The sequence below is a fragment of the Onthophagus taurus genome, chromosome 7 (assembly GCF_036711975.1).
Source record: "Onthophagus taurus isolate NC chromosome 7, IU_Otau_3.0, whole genome shotgun sequence".
In the NCBI taxonomy this organism is placed as follows: Eukaryota; Metazoa; Arthropoda; class Insecta; order Coleoptera; family Scarabaeidae; genus Onthophagus; species Onthophagus taurus.
Genome location: NC_091972.1, coordinates 13072220 through 13092513, shown reverse-complemented (window position 1 = coordinate 13092513; position 20294 = coordinate 13072220). Strand labels below are relative to the sequence as shown.

Here is a 20294-nt window from a genome sequence, read left to right as displayed (position 1 = left end):
ACCGTTTGTCACCACGGTAACTCAGTTAATACAGTAAACGATTTCCGGTATTGTTAATGAATAGTTAAGGGAGGTCGATTACTGCGAGGAAGGACAGAAAAAGCTCGGAAAGCGGCGCCGCTGCGGCGGTAAGCTCATGCAAAAACGCAATTAACAATTACCGGCCTTATCGCAAATCCGTTGTGTTCATTATTAATGCGAGGCAATTAGTCTGGGCACGAGAATGCCGTGCCGATCGATGCGTCTAATTAAATAATCAATTGGCACCGTCACGTTGCACATTTCTGAAAGCTCACGAAAGCTTTAGACGACTCGACCGGGAGGGCGTCGATTGCGTGCCACGGCGTTAATTGAAACAGAGATTTTAAAATCTAAACCCGATATTTGCCAAACGCGATTACTCAACCGCACAACTTTATATTTTCGATTTTGTTGTTGAATCCCATATAATAGAGGTGAATTTTAATTTTTTGCTTGGTCACGGTCGATTTAGTAGGTAGCCGGCGAGCTTTTAAAAGCTTTTAAAACAAAAAACAACTCGAAGAGACGGACTCAATTATCGCAATTTCCCACCCTTTACCTCGCAACCACTCTTCCCGTTTTAATATTATCGGCAGCCTGGATCGCCGCCGCATGGAATTAGTATTTTTTTTTAAGTGTGGGCAGCGTAGGACGGGTTACCACGATTTGAAGGGACCTCTCAAAACAGTTGACAGCCGTCGTATCTCGACGATGATCTTGTTAGCGGCACGTTTAAATCGCCAAAAGTCCAGACTTTCGACCGAATGGACTCGTTCAACCATTAGGGCAAAAATCCCCGATTAGATCTCGCATATATTACCAAGAATGCGTTCGAGGAAATTTGTTTTAATAGAAAATTTAAATTAGAGTGTGAGTGATCAAAAGTCGTGACAGGTGTGATTTTTGTAATTATGTAAACACGTGATCTAGATTAAAAACGCAAACTGCTTCTATCAGAATACGGAATCTATTGAGAGACAATGAACGATCGTTTTCGTTGAATAGAAAGGAAACGGAAGCCGAATCAACCGGCTGACAACTAATTTGATTTTAATTCGTGCGAAAGGTCTCGGGTTATTTACCATTTTATGGGGACAGCTGGAGGTATGATATCGTTTGCATGTTACATCAAAATGCTTTTTCTTAATTTGTGAAATTAAATAAAAATTAGTCATATACATTTTTCTTATTTGATAATAAAGATTAAAAACATATTTTCTTTTTAATGTAAGTGTCCGTTTTTAAATAGAGCTTAAGTTTTTGAAAACGTTGCCTTTTTAATGAAATAATAATAATAATAATAATAATATATAATAATAATATACCTTTATTTACGTTAAGAAAACAAAAATACAGAGACATAATAGAAAAATCAAAGATAGGCGTAAATAAAGTGCGAAAGAAAGAAAAAATTAACCACCTTAATTATTACCTTGATTATAGCGCCACCTAACTAACCTTTATGGTCGTTTCAAAAAGGCAAAAAGGATGTTGGTGGTGGTAACATCCCAGAGGATAGAATTTAATTACACTCCATATTTCTCTTCAGTATATCATCACCTAAGAATTATTTTGAACCAAGCCTCTTACGTCTAGAAAGCAGTAATTTGGAATTAAACGTTACCACATCGTTTACCTTTCGTGGTTGTGACTACGGGCTATGTCTAAATTCATGTTAAGATTAGTGGTATCAAGTCCTATGTCACGTGATTGCATGCTCTGTTATCATTGGTACAATTCTTGGTATAATACAATTTCACATAGTAAGATTTTTAGACATGGTTCAAAATAATTCTCAGGTGACGATATATTAACGGGAACCTTAATGATCGATGTAGCTTTAGTACCACTCTTAGTCAAAAATGTCTATGATTTCCCTTCAAGATGATGCATCTCTTCTAATTGATGTTAACCATAAATTATGATTTAATCCAAATAATTTGCCGAGTAAGCTTATGTAGTCACATAACCCAAGGCAAAAATCACAAGGCGTCTAAATTTTTCGTGGGCTTTGACATAGCACAAAAGAGAATAAAATGACGAAATGATTTTGGAACAAATAATGGAATACCAAGCAGTGTAGCAGTTCATGACAATCGCCAGTGGACTCAATTACTGTGCAAAAGACCGTCAAAAAGACAGTAGCTGATGCTTAATGGTTATTATTGAGCGATTCATGTTTTAACATGGATGTAGTCGAGGACCTATCTGTTTACTAAGATATTTTAATCCTAGTTGATGGACACTTTAATGAAAAAATTCAAAGAATTCTGCACCTATTTACGTACGTTCATTAGGATGGACGCTTAAGCTTTTGACAAGACTACTTGAAGATGAGTGAGTATTGAGTTAAAATGTTAAACTCAAGTTGATAGCAATGTCGACAACCAAGCCATTGGTGGAGTATTTATTTACAAATATTGGTTAGGTTGGGTAGGGTACAAAACCGTTATTGGTTTTGTACCTTTTTGTACTTTTTGTTATTGGTATTTCATTTTCAATTAAGTATTACAAGGTAATGAGTGAGTTCCGAGGAGTCTGAAGAGAAATTAGTGTTTTGCACTGACGCTTAAAATCTTTAATATAGGATAATATGATGTAACTAAATCACTATAATTCCATTGTTTAAAAAAGAAACCCAACCCATCCATTTCGACATATTTAAATTTTTTTAGTTTTGGCGTTATGCTTTAATGAATACATAATTTGCACTACAACATTAAATATTGCAAGAGGATATTGCTTGAAGTGACTACAATGGCTTTGTCACAATTTTTCAATAGTCTCCCAAAACTTTTCCATAAACACTTACAAGAAATATGATAATAAAATTCATCTTAATGCTCTTATGAAAACAAACGAAGACATCGACAATGAAGTAGAAAAGTTCTTAAAAGACATACAAAACGCAGCCTGTGGCTCAACACCAATTTTAACACCAAAACCTAAATCTAATATTTATCCTAAATTCATTAGAGACAAACTTGCAGAAAAACAGAAACCAAGAAAGAAATGGCAAAGCAATAGAATTCCTAGTGATAAAACTAAATTAAAGAAAATAATACTCAAAATTACTTAAAAGACCTTACTGACGATGCCAGTACTGATTATTCTCTGTGGAAGGCAACAAGAAAGCTTGAAATAATAATGATACCAAAACCTGGTAAACCCCCTACAGATGTTACATCATATAGGCCAATCTCATTATTACCCTTACTATCAAAACTGCTTACAAAATTTCTATTAAAAAGACTAAAACCTGTCATAGAAGAAAAAGCCCTAATACCAACATTAGTTTGGGTTTCGGAATAAACATGCAATAATAGACCAAGTGCATAGAATAACGAATACTAAAATAAAATCTGCTCCGCCGTATTTCTGGATATTGCACAAGCTTTCGACAAAGTCTGGTTAGTTGGTTTAAATTACAAACTAGACCAAATACTACCATCAACGGGTAGTCAACTATTAAAATCGTATCTTTCTGATCGATATTTTAGATCTATTATATTTTAAATTTTACGCATTCACCACTACATGAAGTACGAGCCGGAGTTCCTCAAGGAAGTGTGCTTGACCCAACACTGTACTTACTCTACACATTCGACCTTCCTCAGGTACCAGAAACTTTAACAGCTACATTCGCAGATGACACAGCGATCTTGGCTGTTGCAGAAAATGAAGTAGTTGCAGCAAATAAGTTACAATTGGCCTTAAATTCAATAGAAAACTGGACCAAACGATGGCTAATAAAACTAAATACAAATAAATCGACATACATAAACTTTACTTATAAGAAAGTAAACTATGTCCAAGTACACATAAATGGCAATGCAGTCCCTTACGTCGACACTTCAATGACACTTCACTTACAATATGAAGCGTTTTTAAGTGCTTTCAAACGTTAGTGCTGGTTCTGCGCTATTTTATAACTCAATGCAGATGACCATAAAGGTGGGCAGAGAAGTCAGATTTTTGCCATCTGGCTGAAATCTTCATGATTGGACTTCGGTAACATTTTGACATAAGGAAAATATTAGAAAAGATAAAAAAGATATTACATTCCAAGATGGATGTGAAGGAGTCTAAAGTCTGACTTGTAAGTATTGAGTGTTAAAATGTGGATGAATCATTAAGAACCTTCTTCAAAAAGTATCGAATCAATCATACCATCGTTGATATGTCGCGATAGTATAAGATGCTTTATGGTTATCACATTAACCGTAATTGTTGTTTATTTAAATAAACAATTATCGGGGATCGACCTTTTTCATTTTCAAGTAAGTATTACAAGGTAATGAATGAGTTCCGAGGAGTGAAGAGAAATTAGTGTTTTGCAGTGAGGCTTAAAATCTTTAATACAGGATATGATGTAACTAAATCACTATAATTCGTAATTTGTGTTATATAATTTCATTAAAATAATTGACTAAAAACATAATAATTTTATTAAGAAGATTTTTAAATGTGTAGGCAGAGACCAATTAACTACACATTAGTAATTAACTTATTACCGTCGAAAACGGTGTTAATTAAAGGACAAGTTCCCGTAGGAGAAAGCGATTGCTAGTCACAAGCAGGGGGTCCTCACGAATTAATTGCGCGTCAAGCCCGCGGATGATTAATTCTTCGGACGAACGGAAAGCTCAACTGTCGAAAAGTAATTTGGCGGCCGCTAACTAACCGACCATTGTTGCTCCTACCGTTAATTGATGAATTAGTAAATTAAGTTGTTCGGTTTTCGGACCAGTACCGTGGAGAGGAAAGGGGTCTATCGAGTTCTACCTTCCACTTACGGCTCGATTGGCAGCCGTTCCATCTACCGACGTCGATGTTAATTGCATTAAAATCTCTGCTAGAGAGGCGCGAGACTCTCGATGTGTTGGTCTTTTTACTTGTTTTACGACCCGGTTGGTCTCACCTCGAGAATTAACCGGACCCTGCTCTTGCTGGTCGTTTTCTTGCTTTTAAGACTCCCTTAAGTAATGGGCGCGATAGACCGTAGTAGGTATAGATATAAGGTAGCGGGAGTTTTGTAAGGGCATTAAAGAACAGGTATTTCCATCGATTACCGGTGGGCTTAACACAGAAGGTGTTGTTAAAAGGATAGATGATGATTATTAATAGAGTCCTTAGGTTACTATAAGATCAAAAGAAATTTAGTAACGAAATTTTAAAAATTTATTTTTTTACCTATGTGTAGGAGAAGGAAGCTGTAACTCAAACGACGGTGTATCGGAGATTCGTTACGGTAAAATGGGAAATGGTACCGGAACCGGAAGCGGATCGGACGACGAAGGCATGACAGGAAACTCAAGTCTCTCGGAAAGTGGGGAAAACTGCAAGAAGAAACACCGTCGAAATAGGACCACGTTTACAACGTACCAACTACACGAGTTAGAAAGGGCTTTCGAAAAAAGTCACTATCCAGACGTATACAGCAGAGAGGAACTTGCGATGAAGGTCAACTTACCGGAAGTTAGAGTACAGGTGAGTTGTTACTTCATTCTCCACAAACCTACGCATCGCCACACCTAATTTTATTTTAAGTTTTTGGCTCGACTTAACCCGCGCATCTTGATTGAGAGGCGTTCGCCCTCGAGATTGATTAAAAGACAAACCGACCGTAATTAGATATTAACAATCGCATTAGGGGCGAGGATAAAAGTAATCCGGTCTCTGCCTCGCCGTCCGTGCCATGTTCCCGCGTGACAATCTGACATGAGATCAAGAATGTAATCCGATTGTCTCGTTAGGCATGTCTTGTTAGTTCGGCGAGCTCGCTTCACGTAAATTGGCGCCAAAGCTGCTGCTTTAACCGTACAGGTAAATCAAAAAAAAGGCCATAAATAATAACATTAAAACCAAAAATAAATTCTTAAAACAATCCCATAATTAACTTTAACAACATGTAATTTATGTAAATCTGTTCGTAATTAAGTGATAACTGAAGATTTTCATTAAAACAATAATTATGTGTAAATAGATAACCCATCTTAGTCTATTATAATCCTATAAATACTGGTATAAATTTGTTTACAATTTGTTAAAAATGTTTCGTTTTGATATAACTTCTGCACATCCACAAGAAGTTAGTTTGCAGAATGAAACTGCCAGAAAAGATTCTGCAAAACTTACTGCAAACACTTAAAATGTTATGTTTATGTTAAATATAATATGTTAACCATATTGTGTCTGGTCTCCCTTTGGTACTTAACGTAGGCAGACCACTAACAGCATTAATAAGCATATATCAATCGATAGTGTCCCGATGGTGTCGCCAATATAATTTCAGTAGGATATCCTAGTGGATAGTTATGACAATTCCTCGACATTGATGACAACAATGATCGGGGTTTCAAACTGTTTTAGTATTGATGATCATATCCATCGTTGTTTTCTACGCCAAATAAAAAAATGAAATTACTGCACCATTCAAATGAATGTCATGTGCTGTTGGCTTGTAAGAGATAATAAAATAAGAATGTCAATAGAGTATGTGAAAAGTTATGCAATGCATACTGTTGAAAATAGAGTCAAGTCATCTATTGATATAATAAGTTGCTAAGATAAGAAATATCAAAGAACTATGACTTGTAGTAGCTATATCAAACGTCATCATAACAATAGAATATGTAAAAAATAAATTTGATAAAATTGAGTCAAATTCACAGCACAACAAATACACAACACATAACCAATAGAAACACGTAAAATGCGATTGAAGTAGTAATGAGAAGAATGAAATAAATGAGAGAGAAGGAGATGATGTTGGTCAAAATAAAGACCAAGACGAAACAGAACAGCTAAAAAGGAGCAGCTATAAAAGAGCAACTAAGAAATCAATGAAATTCTTCTATTATGACTTTTTTCATTTCAGTGATGTGCAAAGTTGCTGTAAAAGATTTAGGATAAACTCAATTTCACCGAATCTCCGCGACTATCACCGATGTAAAATCCTTCTGGCATCTTTAGATTTAATTGGATGTTTAAACAAGTTAGTAGGAACATTACTATATTTTGCGATTCATCATTTTAAGTAAGATCAACATAGAAAAAAGGAAGCAGCGATATGCACTACAGGTTTATCATATCAAATCTTAGGTCCACAAAAGAGATAGATTTGTGGACATTTATCAAACAGTTTGGTTACCGATAGTTGCTGGTTCCTCTTAACAGCTGTCAGCAGTGCTAATATTTCTTACGAAAACGTCTTTTCCTGCAGTATTTCATTGATTATGTGGTTTATTCTAAAAGTTTTACATTTTACATATGCAGAGAGACTACTTATGATAGTTTTTTCCATGGAATATGGATTCTTTTAACGAAATTATTTATTTGAACCTCTTCTCAATCAGTTTGTCCATTGTAGTAATTCAGCTCATCCATTTGTTAATCGTCGTCTCACATCGATAGAGACTATGTCTTTTTTTGTCTTTCATTTCCTTTGTAGTGCACATTTCGTCTTCCATCTGTACAAATTAATAATCAACTTTGCGTATACGCACCTCGTGCGTTTGACTACAACAAGAAGTGGATGAAGGATCGCAAAACCAACAATAGTAAGGAAAAAAACTCCTAAAATGTAATATATGATTTGTGCTATTTGACTCTACTGCTGTTGGTAAACTAAGAAGTCGTTGATCATTAATAACTTTTTCTGCTTCCGCTTCTAGATTTGATCTGTCTGTTATAAATGTTGGTACAAAATAAAGTTTGATAAACAAATTCCAATTGATTGGATATATTCCTGTTTTACGAAATCCAGCCTGAATATTACTTTGTTTAACAGCTAATGGCATAGGATTTGCAATAATGCTGTGTGTCCTAAATTGACATGGTTTTCTCTGGATAGTTTTGTATCCATGCGTCATAAGTAGTATTAACACCTTTTTGCAAAGGTCCAAATATAGACAGATCAAGTGGTTGGAGTTTATAAGAGTAGTGGGGAGCAACGAAAGTAATATAATACAATTTTTTTTGCAATATTCTATGTGTCTCAAAATAATATGTGATGATTGATTGTTTAATACTAGTTCTCTAAATGATTCATCGTGCATCATCATGTATAAGGCATTAAATGTGTTTATAACATCTTGATTTATAGGTTGCAGTAAAGTAGTCATATTTGGAGGCAAAAATATTTAAAACGTAAATTAATAATTAATTAATAACTTGGTCTACAAAATTCAATACTCCACCAGTATCATTAATAAGCTCCAAAGTCTTACTTTTTAGATATCACAATCAAGTAGACTGCACTATCTTCATCTACACAACTCGACAAATTACACAACCAATCGTGTTTAGACTTGTTAAGCCCATCGTTTTTCCTATTACGTCGTTCGCTGTACCTCTCATCATTTAGGAAGTATTCACGTTATTACATCCGTACCCTGTTATAATGGCACCCAGTCTACCCTACATTCCATAATATCTCGAGAAGTCAATTTCAAATATCAACCACTGAGGTTGGAGAAACTAACTAGTAATACAAACAATATTCGTTGTAATATTCTATATAATTAATTTTATTGTTTCGCTTTATTTTTTGTTAAGTTTTTTTTGTTTGGTTATAAAACATGAGTTGAATTTACCACTAAATTTAGCTGAAATTTAAAACGTACAATTGCAAAAAATTTAATTTATATTTTAGTTTAGCAAATAAACTCGAATTTTAATGAAAAAAAATTCATTAACTTTGTCACTGTATCTACATCAACTTTTGGGTCAGAATTCATGTTATTGTGTAATAATAAATTTGCATTGAATATTTTTTGTAGTAATTTTGTAACATTTTTCGGCGAATTTCAAAAAAGAAAATACACACATAAATTCGTTGAACTGTTAATATTTCAAAAAGAGTATGATATATTTAATTAAGTACCCCGAGTTTATTGCTTTTATAACGTGCCATCGGGCTCATTATCAACGAATTTGTTTTAAATTTAATAACGACCGGCCCGGGTTTTATTAAAATCGAATCGGAAAAAGAGTCGCAGTTTTATGCGGTCGTTGAGGCCGGCGGTCATTTCCGCATGCAAATTCGCTTTAATAAAACCGCGAAACGTTGCCATATTTCCTTGTTAAACAAGCGCCCGCAACGCCAACGGCATTTTTTGCCAAAAAAAAAAACACTAAAAAAATAATAACATCGCGGTCCTAGCATCCAATCAGAATCGGCCGATTATTGAAAACAAAGTCAACGAATTGCGATCCCGCGCCTATTAACAAAATTTAAATTGAATCATGGATGGGCGCACACAATTTTGCAAATAATTTTTTTTTATCGTGTTCAGTTTGTTGTTTTACGTGGGCGAATTTTTCAAACAACAATAATTGTCCGCCTGCGGCGCTAGAAATAATAAAACTTGAAAAAAAAATTTTTCGTTTCGATGCAAATACAATATTGGTCCCCGCTTATGATTTTTTATCAGTTTGGTCGCCTAACAGTGACTTTATGGGAAAATATTTTAAGCGAAAGCGCTATATCAAATATATATTTCAAGTACAGGGTGTCCCAATTTCGATGTCCGCATAGGCTATCACCGAAACTAAAAGAGATAGAAAAAAAGTAGCTTACATGTCATGATCTCGTTTTTCGAGAAAATGCTAATGCCGAAAACTCCGAACAGCTATCGTCTTTTGTTTTCGCCCTATCGGCAAAAACTGAAAATTTTGCGAAAACGACATTCGCAAATATCTCACTTATTATCAAAGATGGAGTATTATAAATAAAACATTATATGGGCTACTTTTTACGAAGAATTCAGTGGCTTAGGTAGAATTTTTTTCCCATCTTTTATTTTCGAGATTTTAGACGTAACTTTATTTTTTTAAATGGAAACCATAGTTGGCTATGACTTAAAATAATTTGTTATTTTCTTCTGATAACAAATATATATAGTTTGTAGGGTATATTTCTTATGGTTATAAAAATTCATTTTGTTCCGTCTAAATCTAATGTATGTATTTAAAAGTTAATGTTGCTATGGTGATAACCATACATACTATGATAGAACATAATGTATCAAATAATTGCCAAAGTTTGTATTTAAAAATTTGATATCAACTCTGGCATTATGCACCAGCGTGTTAAGTGTCAAAGTATAACAAAACTGAATAAAACTTTACAATGAATTTCGAAAATTATGAAAAATGTAACATGATGGAATGCTATAATATATGTTATCAGATAACAATGCGACGTTAGCCGCGGAATTTTATTTCACAAGATATCCAGAAAGAAGACAACCGCACGTACGAACCTTCAGCCGGTCAGCAGAAAATTTAATAGATATTTGGTCCTTCCCCAAACCACATACAAAAACATACCAAAATGACCTGCAAGAGAAATTGCAACAAGACGTCTGACCCAAAAGACGCTGCTCCCGAATATGAAAGAAAAATAAGCATAAACCGTACAAAGCGGGGCTAACTCATTATTTACGTGCCGAAGATGTCAATCGAAGATTAGAATTTTGTAGATGATATTTAAAAAAATTAAATAATCTGCTGTTTGTTCAAAATGTAATCTGGACCGATGAAGTCTCTGAGTGTTCAAAGAAGATTGGGGTTCAATGTATGGTGTGCCCTTTTAGATAATAGAATTTTGGCATATAGTATCTACCATAAAAACTTAAACTCAGGGAAATACCTCAATATATTAAGGCAGCACATTGAGCCTTTGGACGACAATTTGCTACTAAATATGTCTCAAATGATATATTTTCAATATGACGGAGCACCAGCACATAATGCCAGAGTTGTTAGTGAATTTTTAAATACTACTACAAACTCAAGGACAGTAGAATCTAACAGGACTGCTACATCCATTGTTGTGACAGCCTACCAGCAAGCTACGTCACACCATTTTCCACGCCTAGCTGTTGTTATAGTCTATGCGTTTGCTGTGTGTTTTTAGAGGTTATATCCTAGACGTATTCATATTAGTTTTGAAGTTTTATGTTTTTAGACGTATTAATGTCTATCATATAACCTCTAAAAACATAGACAGTTATCAGGCGTGGCAAATAGTGTGACGTAGAGTGCGGGCAACCAACCCGTAGTCGACTACAAAAATACAATGGATGTAGCAGTCCTGTTAGATTCTACTGTCCTTGCTACAAACTTTGGCAATAATTGGAAACAATGCTTTCCCTCATGGTATGGTTATCACCATAGCAACATTAACTTTTAAATACATACATTAGATTTAGATGGAACAAAATGAATTTTTGTTAATTATTCAATAACTATAAGAAATATACCCCACAAACTATATATATTTGTTATCAGAAGAAAATAACAAATTATTTTAAGTCATAGCCAACTATGGTTTCCATTTAAAAAAATAAAGTTACGTCTAAAATCTCGAAAATAAAAGATGGGAAAAAAATTCTACCTACGCCACTGAATTCTTCGTAAAAAATTGCCAATATAATGTTGTATTTATAATACTCCATCTTTGATAATAAGTGAGATATTCGCGATTGTCGTTTTTGCAAAATTTTCAGTTTTTGCCGATAGGGCGAAAACAAAAGACGATAGCTGTTCGGAGTTTTCGGTATTAGCATTTTCTTGAAAAACCAGATCATGACATGTAAGCTACTTTTTTTCTATCTCTTTTAGTTTCGGAGATAGCCTATGCGGACATCGAAATTGGGACACCCTGTACAGTAAAATATCCATTGAACGGACTAATACTGGGAAGGGAGTGTCCGTTATATGAAAAATTTAAACGTACGAACATCTGAAGATGCACCGCTAAACCCGAAACTTTCTAGTTCTAAGTCTAGGTATAGTTTAGTCCAATGATTTAATAGTTAATGGTTAGTTCAATAAAAAATATACAACAATCTGATGCTGTATAATAACTAAAACTAGAACTAAGACTAAGTCTAGTGTTAGTGATAACAAATTGTTTATCGCTTTTAGATTTTTCGGAAAATTGCAAAAGTTGTAGAAAATTTTATTCCTAACAATATTGCTCTATTGCACTTTTGCTCTTAGATACATAGATATTAAAAAAATACGAAAATATGAAAATTTGATGAATTTCGTTATTTTACTAGAAGCAAAGCACGTTACAAGAAGGCTTTTGGAACGAAAGTTGTGGCTAACTTTATTCATAGTAATATTGTTTCACTTTTGCTCTCAGATACGTCATAACGAGAAAAATACAGAATATGAAAATTTCATGAATTTGTTGTTTTCTCAAGTTGTTAATGGTAACACTCGGGAAACGCAGCATGTTAGAAAAAAACTTTTGGAACAATAGTTACTGGAAATTTTATTCTTAACAATATTGCTCTCTTGCACTTTTGCTTTTAAAGGCATCAATATTAAGAAAAATAGGAAAATATGAACATTTTCTGAATTTGTTGCTTTTTCAAGTTGCTAATGGTAACTCTCGGAAAACTGATCATATTACAACAAAAATTTTGGAACAATAGTTACTGGAAATTTTATTCTTAACAATATTGCTCTCTTGCACTTTTGCTTTTAAAGGCATCAATATTAAGAAAAATAGGAAAATATGAACATTTTCTGAATTTGTTGCTTTTTCAAGTTGCTAATGGCAACTCTCGGAAAACTGATCATATTACAACAAAAATTTTGGAACAATAGTTATTGCAATTTTTATTCTTAACAATATTGCTTTTTTGTACCTTTGCTTTTGGACGTATCAATATCAAGAAAAATATGAAAATATGAATATTTGATGAATTTGTTGCTTTATCAAGTTGTTAATGATAACACTCGTAAAATAGAGCATGTTATAAAAAACTTTTGGAACAATAGTTATTGTAAATTTTATTCTTAACAATATTGCTCTCTTGCTCTTTTGCTATCAAAGGCGTCAATATTAAGAAAAATAGGAAAATATAAAAATTTCATGAATTTGATGATTTTTCAAATTGTTCATGGTAACTCTCGGAAAACGAATCATATTGCAACAAACATTTTGGAACAATAGTTATTGCAATTTTTATTCTTAACAATATTGCTTTTTTGTACCTTTGCTTTTGGACGTGTCAATATCAAGAAAAATACGAAAATATGAAAATTGGATGAATTTGTTGCTTTATCAAGTTGTTAATGATAACACTCGTAAGGGAGCATGTTATAAAAAAGCTTTTGAAACAATAGTTACTATAAATTTTATTCTTAACAATTTTGCTCTCTTGCACTTTTGCTTTCAAATGCGTCAATATTAAGAAAAATAGGAAAATATAAAAATTTCATGAATTTGTTGATTTTTCAAATTGTTCATGGTAACTCTCGGAAAACTGATCATATTACAACAAAAATTTTGGAACAATAGTTATTGCACTTTTTATTCTTAACAATATTGCTTTCTTGTACCTTTGCTTTTGGAGGTGTCAATATCAAGAAAAATACGAAAATATGAAAATTGGATGAATTTGTTGCTTTATCAAGTTGTTAATGATAACACTCGGAAAAGGGAGCATGTTATAAAAAAACTTTTGGAACAATAGTTATTGTAAATTTTATTCTTAACAATATTGCTCTCTTGCACTTTTGCTATCAAAGGCGTCAATATTAAGAAAAATAGGAAAATATAAAAATTTCATGAATTTGTTGATTTTTCAAATTGTTCATGGTAACTCTCGGAAAACGGATCATATTACAACAAAAATTTTGGAACAATAGTTATTGCAATTTTTATTCTTAACAATATTGCTTTCTTGTACCTTTGCTTTTGGACGTGTCAATATCAAGAAAAATACGAAAATATGAAAATTGGATGAATTTGTAGTTTCTTCAAGTTGTTAATGATAACACTCGGAAAAGGGAGCATGTTATAAAAAAACTTTTGGAACAATAGTTCCTGTAAATTTTATTCTGAACAATATTGCTTTCTTGCACTTTTGCTATCAAAGGCGTCAATATTAAGAAAAATGGGAAAATATAAAAATTTCATGAATTTGTTGATTTTTCAAATTGTTCATGGTAACTCTCGGAAAACGGATCATATTACAACAAAAATTTTGGAACAATAGTTATTGCAATTTTTATTCTTAACAATATTGCTTTCTTGTACCTTTGCTTTTGGACGTGTCAATATCAAGAAAAATACGAAAATATGAAAATTGGATGAATTTGTTGCTTTATCAAGTTGTTAATAATAACACTCGGAAAAGGGAGCATGTTATAAGAAAGCTTTTGAAACAATAGTTACTGTAAATTTTATTCTTAACAATATTGCTCTTTTGCACTTTTGCTTTTAAAGGCGTCAATATTAAGAAAAATAGGAAAATATGAAAATTTCATGAATTTGTTGCTTTTACAAATTGTTAATGGTAACTCTGGGAAAACTGATCATATTAAAACAAAAATTTTGGAACAATAGTTATTGCAATTTTTATTCTTAACAATATTGCTTTCTTGTACCTTTGCTTTTGGACGTGTCAATATCAAGAAAAATACGAAAATATGAAAATTGGATGAATTTGTAGCTTCTTCAAGTCGTTAATGATAACACTCGTAAAAGGGAGCATGCTATAAAAAAGCTTTTGAAACAATAGTTACCATAAATTTTATTCTTAACAATATTGCTCTCTTGCACTTTTGCTTTCAAAGGCGTCAATATTAAGAAAAATAGGAAAATATGAAAATTTCCTGAATTTGTTGCTTTTTCAAGTTGCTAATGGTAACTCTCGGAAAACTGATCATATTACAACAAAAATTTTGGAACAATAGTTATTGCACTTTTTATTCTTAACAATATTGCTTTGTTGTACCTTTGCTTTTGGACGTGTCAATATCAAGAAAAATACGAAAATATGAAAATTGGATGAATTTGTTGCTTTATCAAGTTGTTAATAATAACACTCGGAAAAGGGAGCATGTTATAAGAAAGCTTTTGAAACAATAGTTACTGTAAATTTTATTCTTAACAATATTGCTCTTTTGCACTTTTGCTTTTAAAGGCGTCAATATTAAGAAAAATAGGAAAATATGAAAATTTCATGAATTTGTTGCTTTTACAAATTGTTAATGGTAACTCTGGGAAAACTGATCATATTAAAACAAAAATTTTGGAACAATAGTTATTGCAATTTTTATTCTTAACAATATTGCTTTCTTGTACCTTTGCTTTTGGACGTGTCAATATCAAGAAAAATACGAAAATATGAAAATTGGATGAATTTGTTGCTTTATCAAGTTGTTAATAATAACACTCGGAAAAGGGAGCATGTTATAAGAAAGCTTTTGAAACAATAGTTACTGTAAATTTTATTCTTAACAATATTGCTCTTTTGCACTTTTGCTTTTAAAGGCGTCAATATTAAGAAAAATAGGAAAATATGAAAATTTCATGAATTTGTTGCTTTTACAAATTGTTAATGGTAACTCTGGGAAAACTGATCATATTAAAACAAAAATTTTGGAACAATAGTTATTGCAATTTTTATTCTTAACAATATTGCTTTCTTGTACCTTTGCTTTTGGACGTGTCAATATCAAGAAAAATACGAAAATATGAAAATTTGATGAATTTGTTGCTTTATGAAGTTGTTAATGATAACACTCGTAAAAGGGAGCATGTTATAAAAAAACTTTTAATCGGTAGAGTTGACAGCGTTGTTTCTTAGTCTAGTGTTAGTTCCACTTTTAATTCAATAAAAATATACAACAATCTAACGCTGAATAATAATTGATGAATAATCCTTGATTAGTAGTTTATTTATGAACTATGTGCACACACATTTATATTTAAATATACTGATGTATTAAATAGATAATATTCATAGTATAACTTAAAAATCGTTATCGTGGTTATTGTTATTGTTATCGAGATTTGACTGTACAAGAATTTAGATATGACGATTTAATGCTCTTAACGCCGGTTATTTGGGAACATTTCGAATTATTCGATGTCGCCGAAAAACACGCCAACTCCACCAAGTCACGAATACAGATTTGACATTATTTACCACAATCTAAACCGCTTAAAAATAAAAAAAAAATGTTTTACTTATTATTTTTTAATATCACACATACAGAAACATCAAGATAAATGTCATCTTAAAGTAATAAGACTTGATCCTGTGAAAGTTTTCACCCAACAACAGATATCATTAAACTTACCACCCGAAAAGATAAACGAAGGCCAGACAAATTAATTCGTTGAGCGAGATAAAGTGGCCGTCGTCCGTTCGGCTCTTTTACGGCACTCGCCTTTGATCTGTACGATTAAAATTTAAAACGTCCCTTAATTAACGCTTGCGCTCGCGGTCCCCGTCGCGAAATCGCGTGCTAATTGACCGGTAATTAGTTATTACGCCTGTCAAACGCGATACTCATCCACTTTGCCAGATCCCGATCCCTTAATGAGATCCCACGAGTCGGCAGCGCGAGGAGACGAGAAAACCGAAATAATCCGGCAGAAAGGTGCCGCTCTACCAAGTTAAGTTTGTTCCCTAGTGACGTAATCTCTCTCTTCAGTTCCTTTTTCTTCTCCTTTACCTTCCACTGCTCTCCCTTCTTTCACTTCCTCTCGTTTCTTAACTCCAGCAACATCACAGCAACTCCTTATTCTCGTTTAGGTCGTTGGTGGTGGTTGTCGTTTTCTTTTAGCGCCCGTTAATTGCCTGTCGTTGTCTTAACGGCCTGCGATGGTTTTGAGCTCTTAATTAAATACTGAATGTCGTTTTCAAGACGACTTTCTAAGCTTTAATCTGTGTGAGCAATTTTGATGGTGCATACTTGATGATATAAGTAGTCTTAAAAACATTAATCATCATATCAATTAAGATAAACTCATAATAAGAAATGTGATAAGAAATAAAAACGTCATGTTTATTGATAATAATAATAATATGATTAGATTTCTTCATATGTATGTATATATATATGTATATATATGTTTATGTTTATATATGTATATATAAAGATATTTGAATGTTAATGTTTTTAAAGTAATTGCCGTTTAAAGCAAGATTATATCTCCGTGAAAATGTGTTTTAATAGTGATCAACGTAGGAGGGTTAAAGATATCCTCGAGGTAATAGGAAAAAGCGTGGGAATTCAACATACTTTCAGAGCAACCAACTGGAAAATTCGTTTGTAGCAAGAAAATGGAGCCTGGTTTTTCACTCAAGACAAATGACGTGAGGGGCGATGTATCCATACTAATGCGCGTCTGTTTCTTTCCGTTGCACCACCAACACCAGGGGGACGTGAAACGTTTAGTTCGGCTTTGGAGGTTGTCGGGAAGATGTTAAATAAAAAAGACCCCGAAAAGATCTTCGTTAACTAATGGTTTCGTGCTATACGGATCGAGGAAATTTCGAAAAACTCACCACTAAAACGGCGCTGAAAAAATCTTTGCGATAAATTGCGTTAGTTGAGTCGAGGAGATTAATGAAGGCGAGTAATTATTGGGAGAGTGTCAGTCAACGAGGGTTGAATTGAAAGAGGTCCAAATTGGGGTTTTGGGATGTGGAAGGCTTAACAATGCGAACAGAGAAAAAAACAGCCACTTACCCTTTACCTTGTCCGCTCATTTACCCCTTCGACACCGCTAATCTCCTATTAGAAAAGGGTTGTTGATTGATAGATGACTAGCCAGATGGCCTGAGGAAGTACGCGTGCTTTTGACACTTCCGGTATACGTCAACATTTCCCTCTTTTCTTTCATCCCGTTCGTTCAATTACCGACCCTTAAACAAGATTTTTTTATATCTCGAGAAGATTATTTTGAACGATACATCCTACACACGTACACGTTAACAGAGCTAATGAAGTGCACCCTCTCCTTGGGTATTAAAGCAGCGGAGGCGCCCTTTGGAATTGCACGGGGGCGCTGTAATCGCGTTTGCCCGGTTAAAGTGCTTTCCGTCCTCAAATGCAAATTTTAACCTCGTTAAGGGCGATTTTGGGGTCTGGCGCCGAGTTTAAATCATCAATGGTTAATTAATCTTCAATTTATTCACTTTATGTAATGAATTTAACGCTCAATTTGGCGGTTATTAATGAAAGTTTTGATGGAGCTCAGGCGAGTTCCGTTCTCCTTCTCTTACGACGGAACCGGATCATCTTGCAGCAGCTGCGTGGTTACCACGAAAGCTTCGCCAGTCGCGACCTCTAACCTTTCTTCATTAGGAAACGACCGAAATTTGTCTATATTAATTTATAACTAAATTTTCAACATTCTTTTTTAAATTTTGATTCCAATTACTGTTTATTAAATTTGTGGTTAATATAATAACAACAAGTTTAGAAGATATAAATATAAATAGTTATAGAGCGACGTTTTGAGTCTATTTGAAATGATTCTAATGCCTGATCCTCAACACACCCTAATTGATTAATCAATAGAAAAGAATGCAAAGGTTTTACGTTTTGCTCTATCTAACAACATTACTACTTGTAATTTGAGCGCTACATCAAGTGGTGTACTAGAAGTGAACATCCAGAAAATGGCAAAATATTATTTCGACGACGATTGTTGCTTACAGAGTTTAGAATCATCCCAAAGAATTTAATATATTACTGATCTATTAGTCTGGTTTTTTCCAAGTTGTGTGACAGTGAATGTTTTTTACATTATTTGCTACTTCACACTCATTTTTTAAATTTTCTGAATCACCAATTACAGCCTGCTATTATTCATTATTCGTAGTCGAAACAGTGTTATCACTTTTATCTTTTTAATAAAAGAAAAAATCAAGCACCACAAGAGTAGCATCTTTTCCTCAGAAATGTTGAGTTTTGATTTTATGGCTCTTGTTACTAATAGGAAAGCGAATTTGATGTAATTTGATGCTCTTCAATATTGACCGAATTAAATTGCTTCTTTCTTTGTTCTACCATTAATAGGAGTTTCACCTCAAACCTTTATCTAAGACTTTACCGAGATATTTTACCTTTAAGGTAAAGATTCGATGGTTATTACATATGAGAACTTTGAAGTTCCCTAACTTCCACTGCGTTATGAATGCAGCTAACTCAGTCTATTTAGGACTTTTAAAGATTGGACAGCATATGTTGTAGCGCCTCGGCCACAAATGACCTGGGCTTAAGTAGGACGCGGTTAGAAAATCTGTTATTGCTTTGATAAAATTAAGTGCTTCATACACAAGACGTATTTTAAAGATGAAAATGGAAAAGGCTGTGATAATATGGATGCATGATGTCTCAAAAACGAATACTAGTTGACAGAAATAGTATCAAGCAGATGGTATTAAGAATCTACAACCAGATCAGCATCAAAAAATTGTACCACAAATGTCAGCCCAGAAATTAATCAAATTTGAATTTTCTGCAAATACGGGATGGATGAATGGATTTTTACAAAGGCACGCGCTACATTGTATAAAGATTAAGGGTGAAATTGGATCTGCAGATCATCTGGCAGCTAAAGAATTTCCTGCAAAAATAGCTAAAATAATTGAACGTATGCCAAGGCTAGTTTATTTAAAGCAGCCAAAGACAGCGTAACTTTTTTATTTTGCTCTAATGCGTCAGGAGGTCGGATGTTAAAACCTGTACTTGTAAATCGAGCTCTAAAACCAAGGAGTTCCGAAGGAGTAAATTTAGACACTTTACCAGTTCACTGGATAGCTAATAAAAAAGTTTGGGTGACCACTGAATCTTTTAATGAATGGTTTCTCAAATATTTCGTTCCAGAAGTTCGGCACTATATGAATGATAAAGGCCTTGAATTTCTTGATTCTGTTGATTATAGACATCAATTATAAACATATAGAACACCCAAATGTTGGTTGACCACTGGACCAAGAAATTATTGCAACCTTTAAGATCTATTATGTAAAGCAAACATTTAAATACATTTTAGATCAATTAATTAATGATAAAAATTTAACAGTTATAGATGCATTTTCTATAAATGACTGCATCAAATATACTGGATTAACACTATCCGAATTGAAACCGTTAATTTTGAACACATGTTGGAACCCTTTGGTCAGAATGTGTAAAAAATAAAGATCATGTGCCTTCTAATACGGTTCAATATTCTAACATGTTTGCAGATATACAGGGTGTCCCGCAACAATTGTACAATACTGCATCTGCATATTCTATGATCGAAAATAAACAAAAAAAGCCTAATAAACATAGGTCAGAAAATGGACCATTTTCGAGATATTCAAAGATTTAGTTTCATAAGTTGATATTGTTAACATCATGAATTTAAATTTGTTTTTATAATAATTAAGTGGTTACTATGATTACGATAAGTTGTTTAATCAAAAAAAATAATAATACTTCACGAAATT

At 33.3% G+C, this 20294-nt stretch overlaps 1 protein-coding gene across 1 annotated transcript in view; it reads left to right on the top strand.

The window, feature by feature from the left end:
* The window catches only part of LOC111425572 (retinal homeobox protein Rx1-like), a 42467-nt gene that overhangs the window by 6077 nt on the left and 16096 nt on the right, over positions 1 to 20294 (top strand). The window contains exon 2 of the mRNA XM_023059686.2: positions 5225 to 5511. Coding sequence (XP_022915454.2) covers positions 5225 to 5511 — 287 coding nt within the window. The remainder of the gene's footprint in view (positions 1 to 5224; positions 5512 to 20294) is intronic.